Source organism: Salmo salar, chromosome ssa26, assembly GCF_905237065.1.
Source record: "Salmo salar chromosome ssa26, Ssal_v3.1, whole genome shotgun sequence".
Lineage (NCBI taxonomy): Eukaryota > Metazoa > Chordata > Actinopteri > Salmoniformes > Salmonidae > Salmo > Salmo salar.
The window spans coordinates 22,407,788-22,423,283 of NC_059467.1; the positions used below are offsets into that span (position 1 = coordinate 22,407,788).

The 15,496-nt window shown below is 44.3% G+C and overlaps 2 protein-coding genes across 3 annotated transcripts; one reads left to right on the plus strand and one right to left on the minus strand.

Moving 5' to 3' along the window:
• Positions 1 to 151: 151 nt before the first annotated feature.
• Positions 152 to 8,472, plus strand: LOC106587375 (methenyltetrahydrofolate synthase domain-containing protein). 2 transcript variants are annotated; one of them, XM_014175720.2, is made up of 8 exons: positions 152 to 350; positions 504 to 607; positions 3,979 to 4,092; positions 4,438 to 4,551; positions 5,556 to 5,646; positions 5,766 to 5,878; positions 5,993 to 6,118; positions 7,169 to 8,472. In XM_014175720.2, the coding sequence occupies exons 1-8, from the start codon at positions 323 to 325 to the stop codon at positions 8,084 to 8,086; spliced, it is 1,608 nt and encodes a 535-aa protein (XP_014031195.1). In that variant the 5' UTR covers positions 152 to 322; the 3' UTR covers positions 8,087 to 8,472. The 2 variants fall into 2 exon arrangements, with proteins under 2 accessions (XP_014031195.1, XP_014031194.1); XM_014175719.2 differs by lacking the exon at positions 3,979 to 4,092 and adding an exon at positions 4,149 to 4,262 and having other exon boundaries at positions 153 to 350.
• Positions 8,473 to 11,599: 3,127 nt separating this feature from the next.
• LOC106587373 (forkhead box protein F1) lies at positions 11,600 to 15,490 on the minus strand. Its single transcript, XM_014175717.2, has 2 exons — positions 14,215 to 15,490; positions 11,600 to 12,784 (listed from the first exon to the last, which is right to left on the minus strand). Exons 1-2 carry the CDS (start codon positions 15,185 to 15,187, stop codon positions 12,621 to 12,623), a joined length of 1,137 nt encoding a protein of 378 aa, XP_014031192.1. The 5' UTR covers positions 15,188 to 15,490; the 3' UTR covers positions 11,600 to 12,620.
• Between the last annotated feature and the right edge of the window lie 6 nt (positions 15,491 to 15,496).

Here is a 15,496-nt window from a genome sequence, read left to right on the forward strand (position 1 = left end):
AGTCCAAACAGTTGCAAAACGTTCTAAATCGATAGTTTCTTTTGGACAAATTTAGGAATGTCCTTCCCTGTTAGTTACGGTTGCTTGCGTTATACGTTTTGTAACAGAATCAGCTTAATGAATGCACCCCACGTTTGCTTTTGACGGTGTAAGGTTTGGTCTTTCCGAGCTACCATACAGAAAAAAAACATCCCTGACAAGCAGCTGTTGCTACAATGTTACAGAACTCCCACGTGCGCCAATCAATCTGTGGTCACTTTGTGATAGTTTGACTAATCGTCAGTGATTTGTGAGAATTTTCTGCATCTTCGACGAGAGGATAATGGAGGCCGTTATTACGATTAATCCCGGTAAATGATTGCTGTGTGTTTAGCGTAAAGTCACTAATGCTAACGCATGCCAATGGATGGTAGCCTAGCAGTTGCCGTTATGAAGTTGGGATTTACATTACCCTTTCTTCAAAACTGTCATTTCATCAAGCATGTGAATTGTTTTCTGTTTAGGTGCCACGAAATGGGACATCCGAGAGAAAGTTTGGGATTACATTGAAGCTAAGAATCTTGCAAACTTTCCAAGGCCTGTTCACAACAGAATCCCCAATTTTAAGGTAGGGCATTTCTGGAGGTTCAGTGTACTGCAATTTGATTGAATTATTCCTAAACCTAACCCTCTTAGTAGTTCTCAAAATATCAAGTGTTTGTCTGTAGTTTAAATGTATCTTTTGCATGTGCGGCTGGTAAGGTCCCATATAGCCATTTTGAAAAGTCTTGTAAAATGTTCATTGTGCGCTCTCCATAGCCATTGGTCTGCACTAATAAATGTCTCTAGCTAGCCTTACCTAAACATCAGACTGCTACCATGGTTACTCCATGACGTCAGTCTGAAAGTAGCTGTAAAAAAGTGTCTCTACAAGACAATGTTGAATAAAATAATATTTACACTTTATTATTGGTCTTTTTGGCTGAAGGAGGTTGAGATCAGGTATCAATAGAAAAGTGTTGACCTGACTTTTTGCACAATATGTTAACAAAAGCCGAATGTATTTGTATTTATTAGGGATCCCCATTAGCATCTGCCAAGGCAGCAGTTACTCTTCCTGGGGTCCAAACACATTAAGGCACTTACATCACACACAAAACAAAAGATAAACACAGTACATCATATTTAAATTTAAAAAAATGTATTTAATCTTTTAACTAGGCAAGTCAGTTAAGAACAAATTCTTATTTACAATGACGGCCTGGCAAAAGACCTCCTGCGGGGATGGCGGCTGGGATAAATAAATAAAAAAATATATAGGACAAAACGCACATCACGACAAGGGAGACAACAGTACATAAAGAGAGACCTAAGACGTGTTGCTGCCATCCTATGATAACACATGGTAGCAGCATGAAACAGGGTACAAACATTACTGGGCACAGACAACAGCACAAAGTGCAAGAAGGTAGAGACAACAATACATCACACAAAGCAGCCACAACTGTCAGTAAGAGTGTCCATGACTGAGTCTTTGAATGAAGAGCTTGAGATAAAACTGTCCAGTTTGAGTGTTTGTTGCAGCTTGTTCCAGTCGCTAGCTGCAGCGAACTGAAAAGAGGAGCGACCCAGGGATGTGTGTACTTTGGGGACCTTAAACAGAATGTGACTGGCAGAATGGGTGTTGTATCAGGATGAAGGCTGCAGTAGATATCTCAGATATGGGGGGAGTGAGGCCTAAGAGGGTCTTATATAACATTATTACACCACTACATATCTAAAATACAAAATGTATACCACCATACAACATTATTACAATGTACGTGTGTGTAGAGTGCGTTTGTGTGCGTGTACGTGTCTCTTCACAGTACCCACTGTTTCATAAGGTGTATTTTTATGTTTTTTAAAAATCTGATTCTGCTGCTTGCATCAGTTACCTAATGTGGAATAGGGTTTTATGTAGTCATGGCTCTATGTAGTACTGAGTGCCTCCCATAGTCTGTTCTGGACATGGGGATTGTGAAGAGCCCTCTGGTGACATGTCTTGTGAGGTATGCATGGGTGTCTGAGCTGTGTGCTAGTAGTTTAAACAGACAGCTCGGTGCATTCAGCTTGTCAACACTTCTTACAAAAACATAGTGTTGAAGCCAATCTCTCCTCCACTTTGAGCCATGAGAGATTGACATGCATGTTATTCATGTTAGCGCTCCGTGTACATTTAAGTGCCATCCTTGCTGCCCTGTTCTGAGCCAATTGTCACCTGACCGCACGACTGAACAGTAGTCCAGGTGCGACAAAACTAGGTCCTGTAGGACCTGCCTTATTGATAGTACTGTTAAGAAGGACCGAAAAGAGCTTTATTATGGATAGACTTCTCCCCATCTTAGCTACTGTTGTATCAACATGTTTTGACCATGACGGTTTACAATCCAGGGATACTCCAAGCAGTTTAGTCACCTCAACTTGCTCAATTTCCATTTTTATTACAAGATTTGGATGTGGGTTTTTTTTGTCCCAAATACAATGCTTTTAGTTTTTGAAGTATTTAGGACTAACTTATTCCTTGCTACCCATTCTGAAACTAACCACAGCTCTTTAAGTGTTTCAGTCGCTGTAGTAGCTGACCTGTATTTACGCATCCGTTTTTCTAGCAGCAGACTGATCGATATTGTCAAAAGCCGCACTGAAGTCTAACAAAACAGCCCCACAGTCTTATCATCATTTCTTCTCAGCCAATCTGTCATTTGTGTAAGTGCTGTGCTTGTTGAATGTAATTCCCTATAATCATGCTGAGAGTCTGTCAATTGTTTCCTGTAAAATAGCATTGTATCTGGTCAAACAATTTTCCCAAAGTTTATTAAGGGTTGGTAACAGGCTGATTGGTCAGCTATTTGAGCCAGTAAAGGGGGCTTTACTATTCTTGGGTAGATTAATGACATTTGCTTCTGTCCAGGCCTGAGGGCACACTTTCTAGTAGGCTTAGATTGAAGATGTGGCAAATAGGAGTGGCAATATTGTCCACTATTATCCTCAGTAATTTTCCATCCAAGTTGTCAGACCCCTGTGGCTTGTCATTGTTGATAGACAACAATTTTTTCACCTCTTCCACACTCACTTTACGGAATTCAAAATTACAATGCTTGTCTTTCATCATTTGGTAAGTTATACTTGGATGTGTAGCGTTTGCTAATCTTGCCAATGGGGAAAAAAATGAAAAAAAGTAGTTGGCAATATCTGTGTGTTTTGTGGTGAATGAGCCATCTGATTCTATGAATGATGGAGCCAAGTGTGCCTGTTTCCCAAAATGTCATTTAAGGTGCTCCAAAGCTTATTACTATCATTCTTTGTCGTTTATCTTTTGTTTCATAGTGTAGTTCCTTCTTTTTATTCAGTTTTGTCACATTTCTAAATGTTCAGTATGTTTTGCTAATCAGTTGTGCTGCCAGACCTATTCGCCATACCTTCAGTCAACTGAAGCATGTTTTCTCACAGTTATCTGTGTTTGTTGTTCGGTTACGCTCGGCCATATTGTACAAGTGTTTTGTCACGTGCAAATTGCATCAGTATTGAAAATACAAACGATATACAGACGACTAGCACACAGAAGGTCAGGTTGATAACGCTACTCTGAAGATGTTTTGTCTCACATTCCTACCTGAAAAATACCAACCAGATAGACAACCGGTATGTAGAGGTCGTGAGAGGAAACTTTCCTGATCCAAATGCTCGTTTCTGCTGAAGTAGAATTCTATGCAATTAAACTTGGGTTCTTCAGGCTATAGCTAGCCTAATTATTAGATATATCATATTGTAAGCTAGTAGCTATCATTGTACCTTTGTCTTTGACCTGTGGTAAAATCTCTATTTTCAGAAAACGTATTTTTGACACATGCTTTTGAACCCCTTGTCCTGTGTGTGTGTGTGTGTGTGTGTGTGTGTGTGTGTGTGTGTGTGTGGATACGTGCTTGTCTTGCTGTATGTGGTTGTCTATGCGGTCAGGGTGCGATCCCGGCCTGTGACCGTCTCTCAGCCCTGCAGGAGTTCAAGTCCAGCCAGACGGTCAAAGTGAACCCGGACCGACCCCAGCAGCAGGCACGCTACATCACCCTGGATGTAAGTGTGCACTCACATCCTCTCTCCTTACCCCCTCTCCCCCTCTCTGCCCCCAGGGTGCCCACACTGCCTGCGCCAAGGTGTCGGAGCTGCAGGTATTCAATGAGACTGACGAGGTGAAGGTGGACCCTGACAAGCCGCTGGAGGGGGCGAGGCTGGCCGTGCTGCAGGTAGCCCTGGGTCACAGGCCACCATGAGCCTGGGCCATTGGTTCAGTAGTGTTGTCTCATCACCAGATCATAACCTAATTCCAGCACTCCATGGTTATTTGTATTAGACGCCCTTTACTCATCTGTCTATGGTTATATTCTCTTAGCTTACTAAACTCTGGCCTCTTGCTTCTAGGCGAGGAAAACCCTGCTGGTGCCGACCCCTCGCCTTCGCACAGGACTCTTCAATAAGATTGTCCCGCCTGAGGGAGCAAGCAAAGAAGAACTGAGAGTGTGCTCCACCTCGCAGGTGAGTCGGTCCCTTCTCACTAGTGCTGAGCAATTAAATGAAATGTTGGAGATTTTTTTGTTTTTTAAACAACTAATTGACTTCAGTTCAATTATTTGAATTCCATTTTGTTCAGTTTTTTTTTTGTGAGCTCATTGCGCTGCGATTTCTCTAGAGATAAATCGGATCATACCCAAACTGTGCAACAGGCCAAAGTTCTACATAGTTTAGTACAGAAAAATGGATAATTAAATACAATCAACATAATCCATTGTGCGGCTACTTGTCCGGTCTGTTTCTTTTACGCCAGCTACGTAAGAGATAGAAGAATGCGCGACCAAGAGGGGATACATAGAGAGCAGTTGCTTTGTGTTTTATTTACTTTGAAGACCTACTGAGAGTGATTTTTGTCAGACAGCATAGGCAGCAGCTCTATAGAGATAAGAGGATCACTTGGAATGAAATAATAAAGTCATCAAATAAAACAAATGTAGTATACACAACTGCAATATTAAAGTCGTGTGAATAACTGCTGGTTAATAAGTGATAAGCAGTCACTACCATCATGGGACTTTTAGTAGTTGTATTCTGTTACAGCATTCAACGCACATAATGCATAGTGCATGTCATGTTTTTACAAAAATGATCAAAACCTTGTAGTAATACACTGAACCAACCTCAAAAAGCACTAATCGCTCAACACTACTTCTCCCCCAACACCCACCCCGACGCCGCATTACCTATCCCTCTCCATCCAGTGCACAACATCTCACTTTACCTCCTTCATTCACCACTTCCCATTCATTATCTCCATGAACATGCTGTCACTCTATACAGCTTGGTGAATCCACCATAGAAGACCGAATGCTTTGTTCCCAGACTAGTTGGAGTGTCGGGTTTCAAATGTAAAATGTTTGAATCCGATGTTTCTTGTGATCTGGTGCACCCGTTCTCACCCGTTCTCACCCGTTCTCACCCGTTCTTACTTTTTCTTTCTTTCTTTCTTTTCTTTGTTTCTTCTCCAGGGAGTGAAGGAGTTCAGTGTCCCTGTGGGTCTGGATTCCAAGGTTCAGGTGGATCTTCTGGTGGTTGGCTCTGTGGCCGTGTCTGAGAAAGGTGAGAGCCCGCAGAGAGAACTCTGTGGGCAGTGGACACCTACCCTGGTCCAGGAAAGTTCCGGCTCAGCACCAACACCCATACTGTTAGGATTAATCTCATCTCTCCTTTCTCCTCAGGTTACCGAATAGGTAAAGGAGAGGGCTTTGCTGACATGGAGTATGCCATGATGCTCTGCATGGGGGCTGTGACAGAATCCACTGTGGTGGTTACCATCGTCCATGACTGCCAGGTTAGCCTGTTGTCAAACACTGTGTTTGGTCTTAACCTGGAGTGTTGCTTCATGCTCCAGATTCCTGTTATTTTGCAATGTGTATCTGTGCTTGATGTCTGTGTATTTCTGCAGGTTGTTGACATCCCAGAGGATCTGATTGAGAGCCATGACATCACTGTGGACTACATCCTCACCCCGACCAGAGTCATCAAGACAGACTGCCAACGCCCCAAGCCCCCGGGCGTCATCTGGACTAAGGTACAACATTAAGTCTCACTCAGTTTACTGTCGCTCAATATGATTCATTCATATTAGAACAACTGCTTATGCAGTTGTTCTAACTACTGTTGCTGCTGCTAGCTACAGCTGCTGGTTTTACAAATACGACTGCTATTAGTTGCTGTATGTTGCTGAATGGCTGAAACCTCAATGATTTGAGCTAGAAAACAGCTTTCAAAATGAGGCCAAAGTTGCGCCCATCTTCTGTAGTTTTCCAGTGACTTTTGGCTGCACCTCAAACCGTGTTGCTTGAGCTTTGTTTGCTCACCTTCCCGTAGAAGTATACCCATTACACACACACACGCACGCTACCTCTGTGGTCCCTTAAGACCACCATGCCCGTCCTGAGGACCCATGCTGACCTCGTAGACAGGAAGGCCATGTCTGATCATCAAAGGCCTCTCCACCGGGCCAGCCTGGCTGTGCAGGGCCCAGTTAAAGAGAGGGCACCGGGGCCAAGGTAAAAACAATAGCCCATTATATCCTGTACAGGAGCAGCCGCCATCACAGCCTTAGGAGACACACTCTGCCCTGGGAAATCAGAGAGCTGTCTTTATATAGCTTACCAGGGAAGTGGAATATCCCCCCACAATGAAGATGATACGGTCAGAGAGGTTATCAGCGCTCCTGAAGACTGTCAGTCTGTTTCCTCTTCATTCATGTACTGTATAGTACTGTAAGCATGGATGTGTTATGGAGTACTGTTGTGTTGGTTGTTGTGCCTTTTGAGGTTTGTCGAGTAGTCTAGTCGTGCATGGGTTTTGGTGTAGTTCATAAGCAATCTAGCATGCACTAAACATTTGCATGGTCACCTAAAACGGCATGAGCAGGCACCAAACATTAGCTTTCTTGATTGTGTTTGTACCCCATCACTTTAATAAACCCCATTCTTCTTGGCATGAGAGTTGGGCTGCCCTTAACCCAGTGCCTTTGCTGACCTTGAGCAGCCCTGCTGTGATATGACCTTGAGCAGCCCTGCTGTGATATGACCTTGAGCAGCCCTGAGCCTGTTCTGTTGTATACCTGCAGCTGAACGCTGAGATGCTGGAGAAGATCCCCGTGCTGAAGAAGCTCCGGGCCTTGGAGGAGGAGCAAGGGAAGGACGTGACCCTGGGGACCCACCCTCCCCCGCAGCCCAGGGAAAGGGCCAGGAGGGAGCCCCGGAGGGACAGAGAGCCCAGGTCAGAGGGTGATAGACCCCGGCGTGAGCCCAGGCGCAGGCCTAGACGGAACACCCAAGAGGACTCTGAGAGGGACCTCAACGGGGAGTCCAGAGAGGAGACTGAGCAGAAACCCAGACGACGCCCACCAAGAGTGAGGAGGGAGGGGGACAGAGAGGGGGGTAGGGAGGGTGACGGGGAGGGAGGCCAGGAGGGAGGCAGAGAGGGGGGTAGGAGGGTCAGGGGATTCCGCAATGGGGGCTTCCGTGAGGGGGGCAGAGATGGAAGTAGGGGAAGAGGCAGAGGAGGAGGCCGGGAGGGGGCCAGGGGGAGGGGAAGAGAGGTGGACAGGGATGGAGTCGGGCAAGAGGGCAGGGAGGAAGGTGGCGAGCCCCGTGAGCGCAGGCCCCCCCTGACCGTGACCACAGTGTACCTGGGGGGCATCCCTGCCGGGCTGCGTGTCAGCGAGCTGAAGACTGCTCTCCGGGAGAGGGAGGCAGCCCCCATCCGTCTCACGTGGCAGGGTGCTCAGCACCGGGCCTTCCTGGACTACTTAGACCCCCAGGCTGCAGACCAGGCCCTGGCCGCCCTGGAGGGGCTCTCCCTGAACGGCCACGACCTGCAGGCTGAGCTGGCCAAGAGCCAGAGGGGAGGCAGGAGGCCAGGTCCAAGCAACCGGAGGCCCAGACCAAATACAGGCCCCAAAAATACAGCTAGAGAAAGTAGAGAGAGTACGAGTGAAGCAGAGGCAGATTCCCCCAAGCAGGAGCTCAACCATAACGAGTAACTGCCTGCTTCTCTGTCCATCTCCGTAACGAAGCCAAGCCAGCAGAAAGAAAAGGCTGTGTTTCATGAAAGGGAATGATGCTACCTTCACTGTACCAATGTGAAGTGTGAAAATGTTTAATGCCTTAAGCAGTTTGGTTTGTCGTCATGGTTTTTAGTGTTGGTATTGATAACACGTAACCCCATTTCCGTTTGAAATGTTCTTCTACAGAAGTTTCATCCACACTGGCAGGCCTGTCTGTCAGTCACAAAGAAAGGAGAGGTCGGAGTTTTCCCTGTTAGTCTCTTTGTGCTAGGGCAATGTTTAATGCCCTACATGTAATGCCATCACAATTCACAGGATATTTTGTGTACTAAATAAACCATACTTTGAGTTCATAGTTTTAACCATTTTGTCTTCTTTATAACTCAAAACCCAGGACTGATCATCCCATGACTGTCAAATTATGATCTGTGTACACATCACACACCGCTAGTCTGTCAGTACTGTGTGTTCCTATTGTTGTAAGTTATCCTACTGACCAACAATCTGGGGAAAATATGAACCTAAAGCTAAAACGGATGAGGGAATAGTATAGTCAGATGGATGGTGAGCTGGTGTTTAACCCTTCATCAAGTGTCCTATCCTCTCATGGGACCTTGTTTATGTGTTTTGGCAGTATTGAACTGTTTTTCAGTACTCCTCTTGCTAGTGGGTAGCTTATGGCATAACACATGGTATAGCCTATCAGAGGGCCTGACACGTCCAATTAGTCTGACTGAGGGTGGTATGTGGGAAGCAGGCGTTAAGAGGACTAGCTGTAGTATACTGGATGTGCTAACCTCTGAGCTATCTATTGCTAAAGATATGTTGTATAACCAGCAGGTAAACATTATGGCTGGCATGACGTCTGATGGCTTAGATATTTGAACCTAGCTTGGTCACAGTTTGAGGTTCTATCTGCAGTGCCCTAACCCTGTGACGACCTCCTGTGTGCATCTGGTTGGCCTATAGCTGCTGTGCTAATGCTCTGCTTGGCCAAAGAGGTGTCCTACAGTTCAGAGAAGTTTAGACTCGGGCTGAGGGACAAGCACATAGCATGTCTGCTTCTCCAGACCAGAACCCAGGCAGGCTTTTTATGGAGCTGTCATCCAGCCCAGGCCGGGGAACAGCTGTGGAGCCCCAGCAGGAATCCCAGCCCTATAGAGGTGCAGCGCCCCGGCTCACGTCATCAGCATGCTAATGTGTGGTCCCTCCGCTGCAGTGTGGAGCGACTGGGCCTGCTGCCCCTGTGTGCTCTGCTCATACAAGGGAATTTCACTGGAGTTCAGAGAGTGGTCACCTTGTGAGATAACACAGCTCCATACATACATAGTCACACACAGCCTCACACAGAAACTCCTACATCTACACAGCAGGGCATGGGGCCCAATGTGAGAATATCACTGTGAATAAGCTATTATAACAATACTTCACTTCCAAAACACTTAAGTTTTATTACTGTATTTGTTCTTGTAGGTAAAAACGTTATAGTGCAACTAAAGTGGTTACTTTAATATATTAAAAACACTAACATCAAGTTGAAGTGACTATTGAAATGCCAAATATAATATTTGTGCCATTTACTTTGTTCCTTTGCAATTGGAGGCATTTTTTCAGACACTGATATAACAGGGCTTCTTCTAGAATGAGTAGGCCTACATCTTTCTTCTTACACTAATGGTTTAAACGGTACATTTGAACAGGCAGTATTTCAATATTAGTCAAAACGTGTTGATAGTGAATGCAACATTTGTTGTATTGTTTCATTCGAATATATGTTTTACTTAACTAGTTCTAGTATAGTGTTGAAGTGCTCTTTTATAGCTTGCGACACTTAAGTTAGTTATTTGGGAATTCAGTGCACTTCTATTTGCATGTAATGGATTTGAGCATAAATTACGCATTTAAGTCAAATGAAGCATGTCGATTTCAAGTTAGATTCGGTGCTGAAACAGGCCTACATTCTGTCCAATATGACATTTCCAAAGTAACAAATTGAAAGATTGCATCGACTTGTTTTCGTGTAAAAATGGCACCATTTCAGATAGTAAATGTTAATATTTTTAACAGTCGCTCCAAGCCTGACCGGCTCTTCTGCAGTCCAGCCTTTAGATTAAAAAAATGGAAATAAAACCACGATGTCTTATAATGCACGAGAAATGCTTAGGCCTATATTATTTTAATGTCTTTATACTGATTTAAGCCTTGTGTGATTCGCTATGTATTTTGGGGGGGCAGGATATGTCATGCAATGTAGCGCTAATTAGGCAAGGCCTACAAGCATCTACATCAAGTATGTTGATACTTTAAAAAAATATATATTTTCAAACCACATAACGTAATGAGAATAAGCCCGTAATCTCAAGGTTGAAAAAAGACAACCCACACATCCATTTAAATGTTATTTAGCAATGGCTGAACTTACTATAGCCTACTATATTCCAGTAAACACAACCTCACATCCATTTAAATGTTATTTAGCAATGGCTGAACTTACTATAGCCTACTATATTCCAGTAAACACAACCTCACATCCAGACAGTGGTGGTTCTAGACCATTTCAACTGGGGGGGCCAAGCTGGGGCCAGTTGTACTGTTAGAGGGGCCAGTTACATTAGACGTTATTGTTGCCATATCGTTTTCTTCACTGCATTGCAGGCAAACGACCATGTTCATAATCATCATTGCCACTGTCTAATAACGATAGCAAAAATTAGTTATGTAAAAATTATTTCATACTCCACATTTAGGGGGGCCACAAGGGGGTCCAAAATTGTTGTCACAGGGGCAGCGCCCCCCCCCGAACCGCTAGAGCATCCAGAATGCCGTTTTTGAGAAAAGGCAGTCTGTGAGCCCGTTGTGCCTTTTATAAGAGAAGGATAAGGATAAATGGTTCTCGGCGGTGGGCACGCGTTTTCCTCCCTCTTTGAAACCGAATCCGAGGCGAATTCGCCCTCCCCCGGTAACTGCTGGCTTTGATTTGTTAAGGGTTAATTGCAACATACACTCCGATTACACAGTTATACATTGGACAGGAGTTTTCGACCGCCAACAGATATGTCTTATTTTATATCCAACCATAGGCTATTGTGTTTTTAGCTAATTCCTTTAACATGAGCGTCATTAGGCTAATGGATGTAGCATATACTAATGCATTGTGTTCACCTATAGGCCTATTCTTGTCTAAACCTCAATCAATTCCTAAATGTGTGTGGCCTATTTTCACATGAAAATATTTGGTTGATGACCAGAATATTTGAATATTAAGGACTCTGTTCTAACGAATATTTTTGATTTTCAAGACAACTCAAATAGAACACCCCAAAATTATGTAAAGGCCTTCCTCTTGCACCACACAGTAGAATAGACTGAACTGTACCTGCATGTATAATTGTCCCTAAAAAAAAAAAAGGGGGGTGGGGACGGGGGAAGAACATTCGACAAGTTCCAAAATAATGGAAACAGAAATAATTGTATGGGTATTTCAGCCAGTTAAACTGCATGCCAATACGTTTAATTTTTTATACAAACTGTGTGTAGTAATATACAGACTAATCTAAAGACTCGAGTATGTCAATACTCAGCATAACATTTACAATTTATACAGTGCTGAAAAATAACGGGTGTCTACACGGATATATACACCTAAATAGACATGTAACTTATCCTAAATAACCATGTAACTAACAGTGCTTACATCTATGTCTTCAATTTCCGTTTTAAGAACGCATCATGGCAAATATTGCCAATAAAGCATACTTCAATATTGTGGCTATAAGTGTACAATTAAAAATATGCACAGAATAAATAAGAAGTTGCGCTTTACTATTTAAAAAGTGCCTTCATCTTTCCTTAATTCAGATCGTCTTGTTGATTAAATTGTTTTAATGCATGGTGGAGCCTAATAGCTTAGTCCAAACTTCTCAGAAAATCAAATAAAAATCAAACTATCATTTCGATGGAGCCGAGTAGCCTAACCCGGATAAATGAGGAATGAAATTCTCCCCGCAGTATATCTTTTGAATGCATAACAAAAATAATACACATTATTGTACATTGTAAAATATTCTCAAGTGGTAGTCATCCGCCCGCAGAGTTATAGTACCAAGCGGCAGCTGGGGTTGAGATGCATGAGGTGAGTGTCAACCGGTCTCTGCTTTACCTCTTGTGTGGCACACAGACATTTCTTGAAAATAGCCCACAGCTTAGGCCTACACCACAAGGTTGTTCTGTGATATTTCCACACCCTTTTTGGTTTCTGAGAGAGATAAACATTGAAGTTGAACTAAATCTGCATTTGCACGTATTTATGTCTCTGTACCAAATCCTTTTTTGTGTGAAAAGTTGTTTAGTTTATGGGTTCTCTGGCGTGACTGTTGCTTCTTACAGCGCGTTCCAGGGCCTGCCTTCTCTCCTACCTCCAAGGGTTGGGTTGCTCCCTCGTCTCAGCCCTGCAGCCGCTTTGGCTTTAGTGGCTCAAGTCAGTGATGTCCGTTATTCACTGGAAGTGCTGTCACATGACGCAGGGCTTGATGTCCTGGTAGGCGACCTGTTGGTGATGATAGTAGGAACTGCTGCTGGGCGAATGCATCGTTGAGGACGTCATCGCGTTGAAGGAGAAGACGAACTCTTTCCGGTCACACATACTGGGAGACTGAGAATGGTACCGTGGAATACCTAAGAATACAGATACAAGAGTAAAGAATATTTTAGTTCACCTTATGCCATATAGCATGCCAACCCAATGTGAATGTGTTGCTGTCAATTGTCAAAAACAGTATGATTGTCTTTTTGAATGGGCTAGTAAGAACCACAAGTCGAGAAGGATATAGGCCAGCATTTTAAAAGAAAAGGTTGTAGCAAATTAGTTAGAAATACATATTTGTGGGTACAAGGAAAAATAATAAACTAGTATTGCCACTGGGTGATTGCATATAGCCCTAAATGAACCATAATAATAATAATACACATTTACCTTTGTCTATAGAAAGATATATATATTTTTTTTAAATAGGCCTATTTTCAAAAGTGACTTCTGAGCTTTTTGATGTTGGTCTAATTTGTTATTTATAAGTTGAATTGTAATATTGTGCATCGTATTATTTAGCCTATATTATTGTAATATTATACTATGATATAAAAATCGATTGAAATAGGACTAGTATTACCTAAATCTTTTCAGAATATTGTTGAAGAGGCTAAATTCGTCCTAAATTGCCTTTCAGGAACAATTAATTGTAATTTGGGTAGACAATCTTTCATTTAATTTGTGAAAAGCCCGGTCTGTCTACCCCTCTGATTGGGGCTGTCATAGGGAACTGTTGAGGCTGAGAACCGTCTGGAGAGCTCGGGGGTGGGATAGTTCTAATTGACAGTGGCCTGCTCGCACGCGAATCCCGGAGGACCTGGTGCCTCGGGGACTTGAATTGACTGGCTCCGGCTCGCGCTTGTTGTTTTTGTCTCTAGATTGGCACCATTCTAAACACAAGTCCCAGAAGACGTGCCGTCCGAGTGCTTCCTGAAACCACCTCCAGGAATTTATTAGGAAAACAGAGGGTTAAACCTGTTGTTTGTTAGTTGTCCCACTCCTTGGCCAGTTAAATGAGGACAGGAAACTGAATTACTTAACTTCCTTACTGGATAATTAGACGATGGTTTCTTGCGTCCATTTCCTTATTTCCAAGATAACAGAACCATCAATTCTAACCAATATTATCCGCCAAAAACTGTGGCATATTGGAGTTGTTGTAGGCCTATGTGAAAACAAATGCACTGAGCATGCCCAGTGCTCAGTCCCTATCTTTGCTCACTGCACTGATTGCAGTAGGCGAAGGCTGCCCAAAGACCTTTACATTATTGCTATTGGCCTACTATATGCAATCTTCGTCTAAATTTGTATCTGCTTTCTGCGAAGCAATACTCTATATGCCGAGATAATGTAATGTTTTTTTCACCTCGTTTGTAATTTAAATGATAAGGTTTTGATTTGGTTCAAAGGAAATATTGAGCAATAGAATAGGCCTAGTGTTTATTTTGCACACATTTTAGGCTATTGGGTATGAGTGACTGTAAAAGGCATGCGTAATCATTTGGCGATGTTAGTTTACCTTGCAAATCCGTGTTACTGTGTCCGTTCTGATGAAGATTATACTGATCTAGAGAGTGCGTGGGTAAACTGGGCTGCAGCGGGTTCGCCCCGGGGTTGCAGGGAGACAGTGGCTGCTGCTTGATGTAAGAACCTCCGTTATTCAGAGAGGATGAAGGCGCTTGAGCCCAGGCCGAGCTTGAGTAGACGGGATGCGGCTCCATCACTCCCCCGCTGGTGACGAGGGGCGAGCCTGAATTGTCGTGGTGGGGGTACTCGCCCCCCGTGGATCCTGTGCAGCTTCCCATGTAGGAATGTCCACTGTTGGCCGACAAGTGGGACATGGAGTGCCCGGCCAGTCCCATCCCCTCCATGTTGCCTGCCAAGTGTCCATTCATCATCCCAATCCCGCTGTCCAGAGACAAGCCGTTGGGCGGACAGGACAGGCCCCCGCCGCTCCCCTGGAAGTTATAGGACTCGGGGAGGTGGTTGAATCCCAGGCCGTTCATCATGCTGTACATGGGCTTCAGCGCCTGGCATTTACGCCTGAAGCCCCGCGGCCTCCTGCGGAAGGATCCCTCCTCGAACATGAACTCACTGGCTGGGTCGATAGTCCAGTAGTGGCCCTTCCCGGGCCGCCCGAGCCCCTTGGGCAGCTTTATGAAGCACTCATTCAGCGACAAGTTGTGACGCACGGAATTCTTCCATCCTTGGTAAGAGCCTCTGAAAAACGGGAAGCGGCTCTGGAGGAACTGGTAAATTTCACTGAGCGTCAGGCGTTTGGTGGGAGAGCTCTGGATAGCCATGACTATCAGCGCAATGTAAGAGTAGGGGGGTTTCTCCGGACGGCGGATCCCCGCGTTGGTCTTTTTGGTTTTGGTGGTGGAGGAGGCGGTTTCCATCACAGTGGTCTGTCCATGGGGCTTCTCCGGGGCAGACATCGGGCTGCTCTGGGCAGGAGTCTGCGCTGGGGGCTGCTGGACCTCTGCCGTCATTAGACTATCAACGCAATGGCAACGTTTGACAAAAATATCCACGTCCTCGTTTTGAAGTAGTACTAGAAACTTCGTATAAATAATCAAAGAAAAGTTTAAGATGGTTACCAATAATCTCGATGCTGTGGAACTACGCACGGTCAAATGCAAAGCTGAATTTCTGTAAACTGTGCGTTATTGCGCTCTTCCTTTTGGTGCCTAAATTCCTTAGCCAATGTGAACCCTGAAACCCGTAGCGAGTGTCCAAATTGAAATGGGGGAGAAACGGGAGCTACTTCAACTTCAGTCGGTGTGTTCTCGTGCGTCCGG

Bases quoted from the DNA above. Each gene is read 5' to 3' on its own strand.
- LOC106587375 (XM_014175720.2), top strand. From the start codon at position 323: ATGGAGGCCGTTATTACGATTAATCCCG. The intron at 4,093-4,437 runs GTAAGTGTGCAC...TCTTGCTTCTAG, and splicing joins CACGCTACATCACCCTGGAT to GCGAGGAAAACCCTGCTGGT. The intron at 6,119-7,168 runs GTACAACATTAA...GTATACCTGCAG, and splicing joins CGGGCGTCATCTGGACTAAG to CTGAACGCTGAGATGCTGGA.
- LOC106587373 (XM_014175717.2), bottom strand. From the start codon at position 15,187: ATGACGGCAGAGGTCCAGCAGCCCCCAGCGCAGACTCCTGCCCAGAGC. The intron at 12,785-14,214 runs GTAAACTAACAT...CTGTATTCTTAG, and splicing joins CAGTAACACGGATTTGCAAG to GTATTCCACGGTACCATTCT.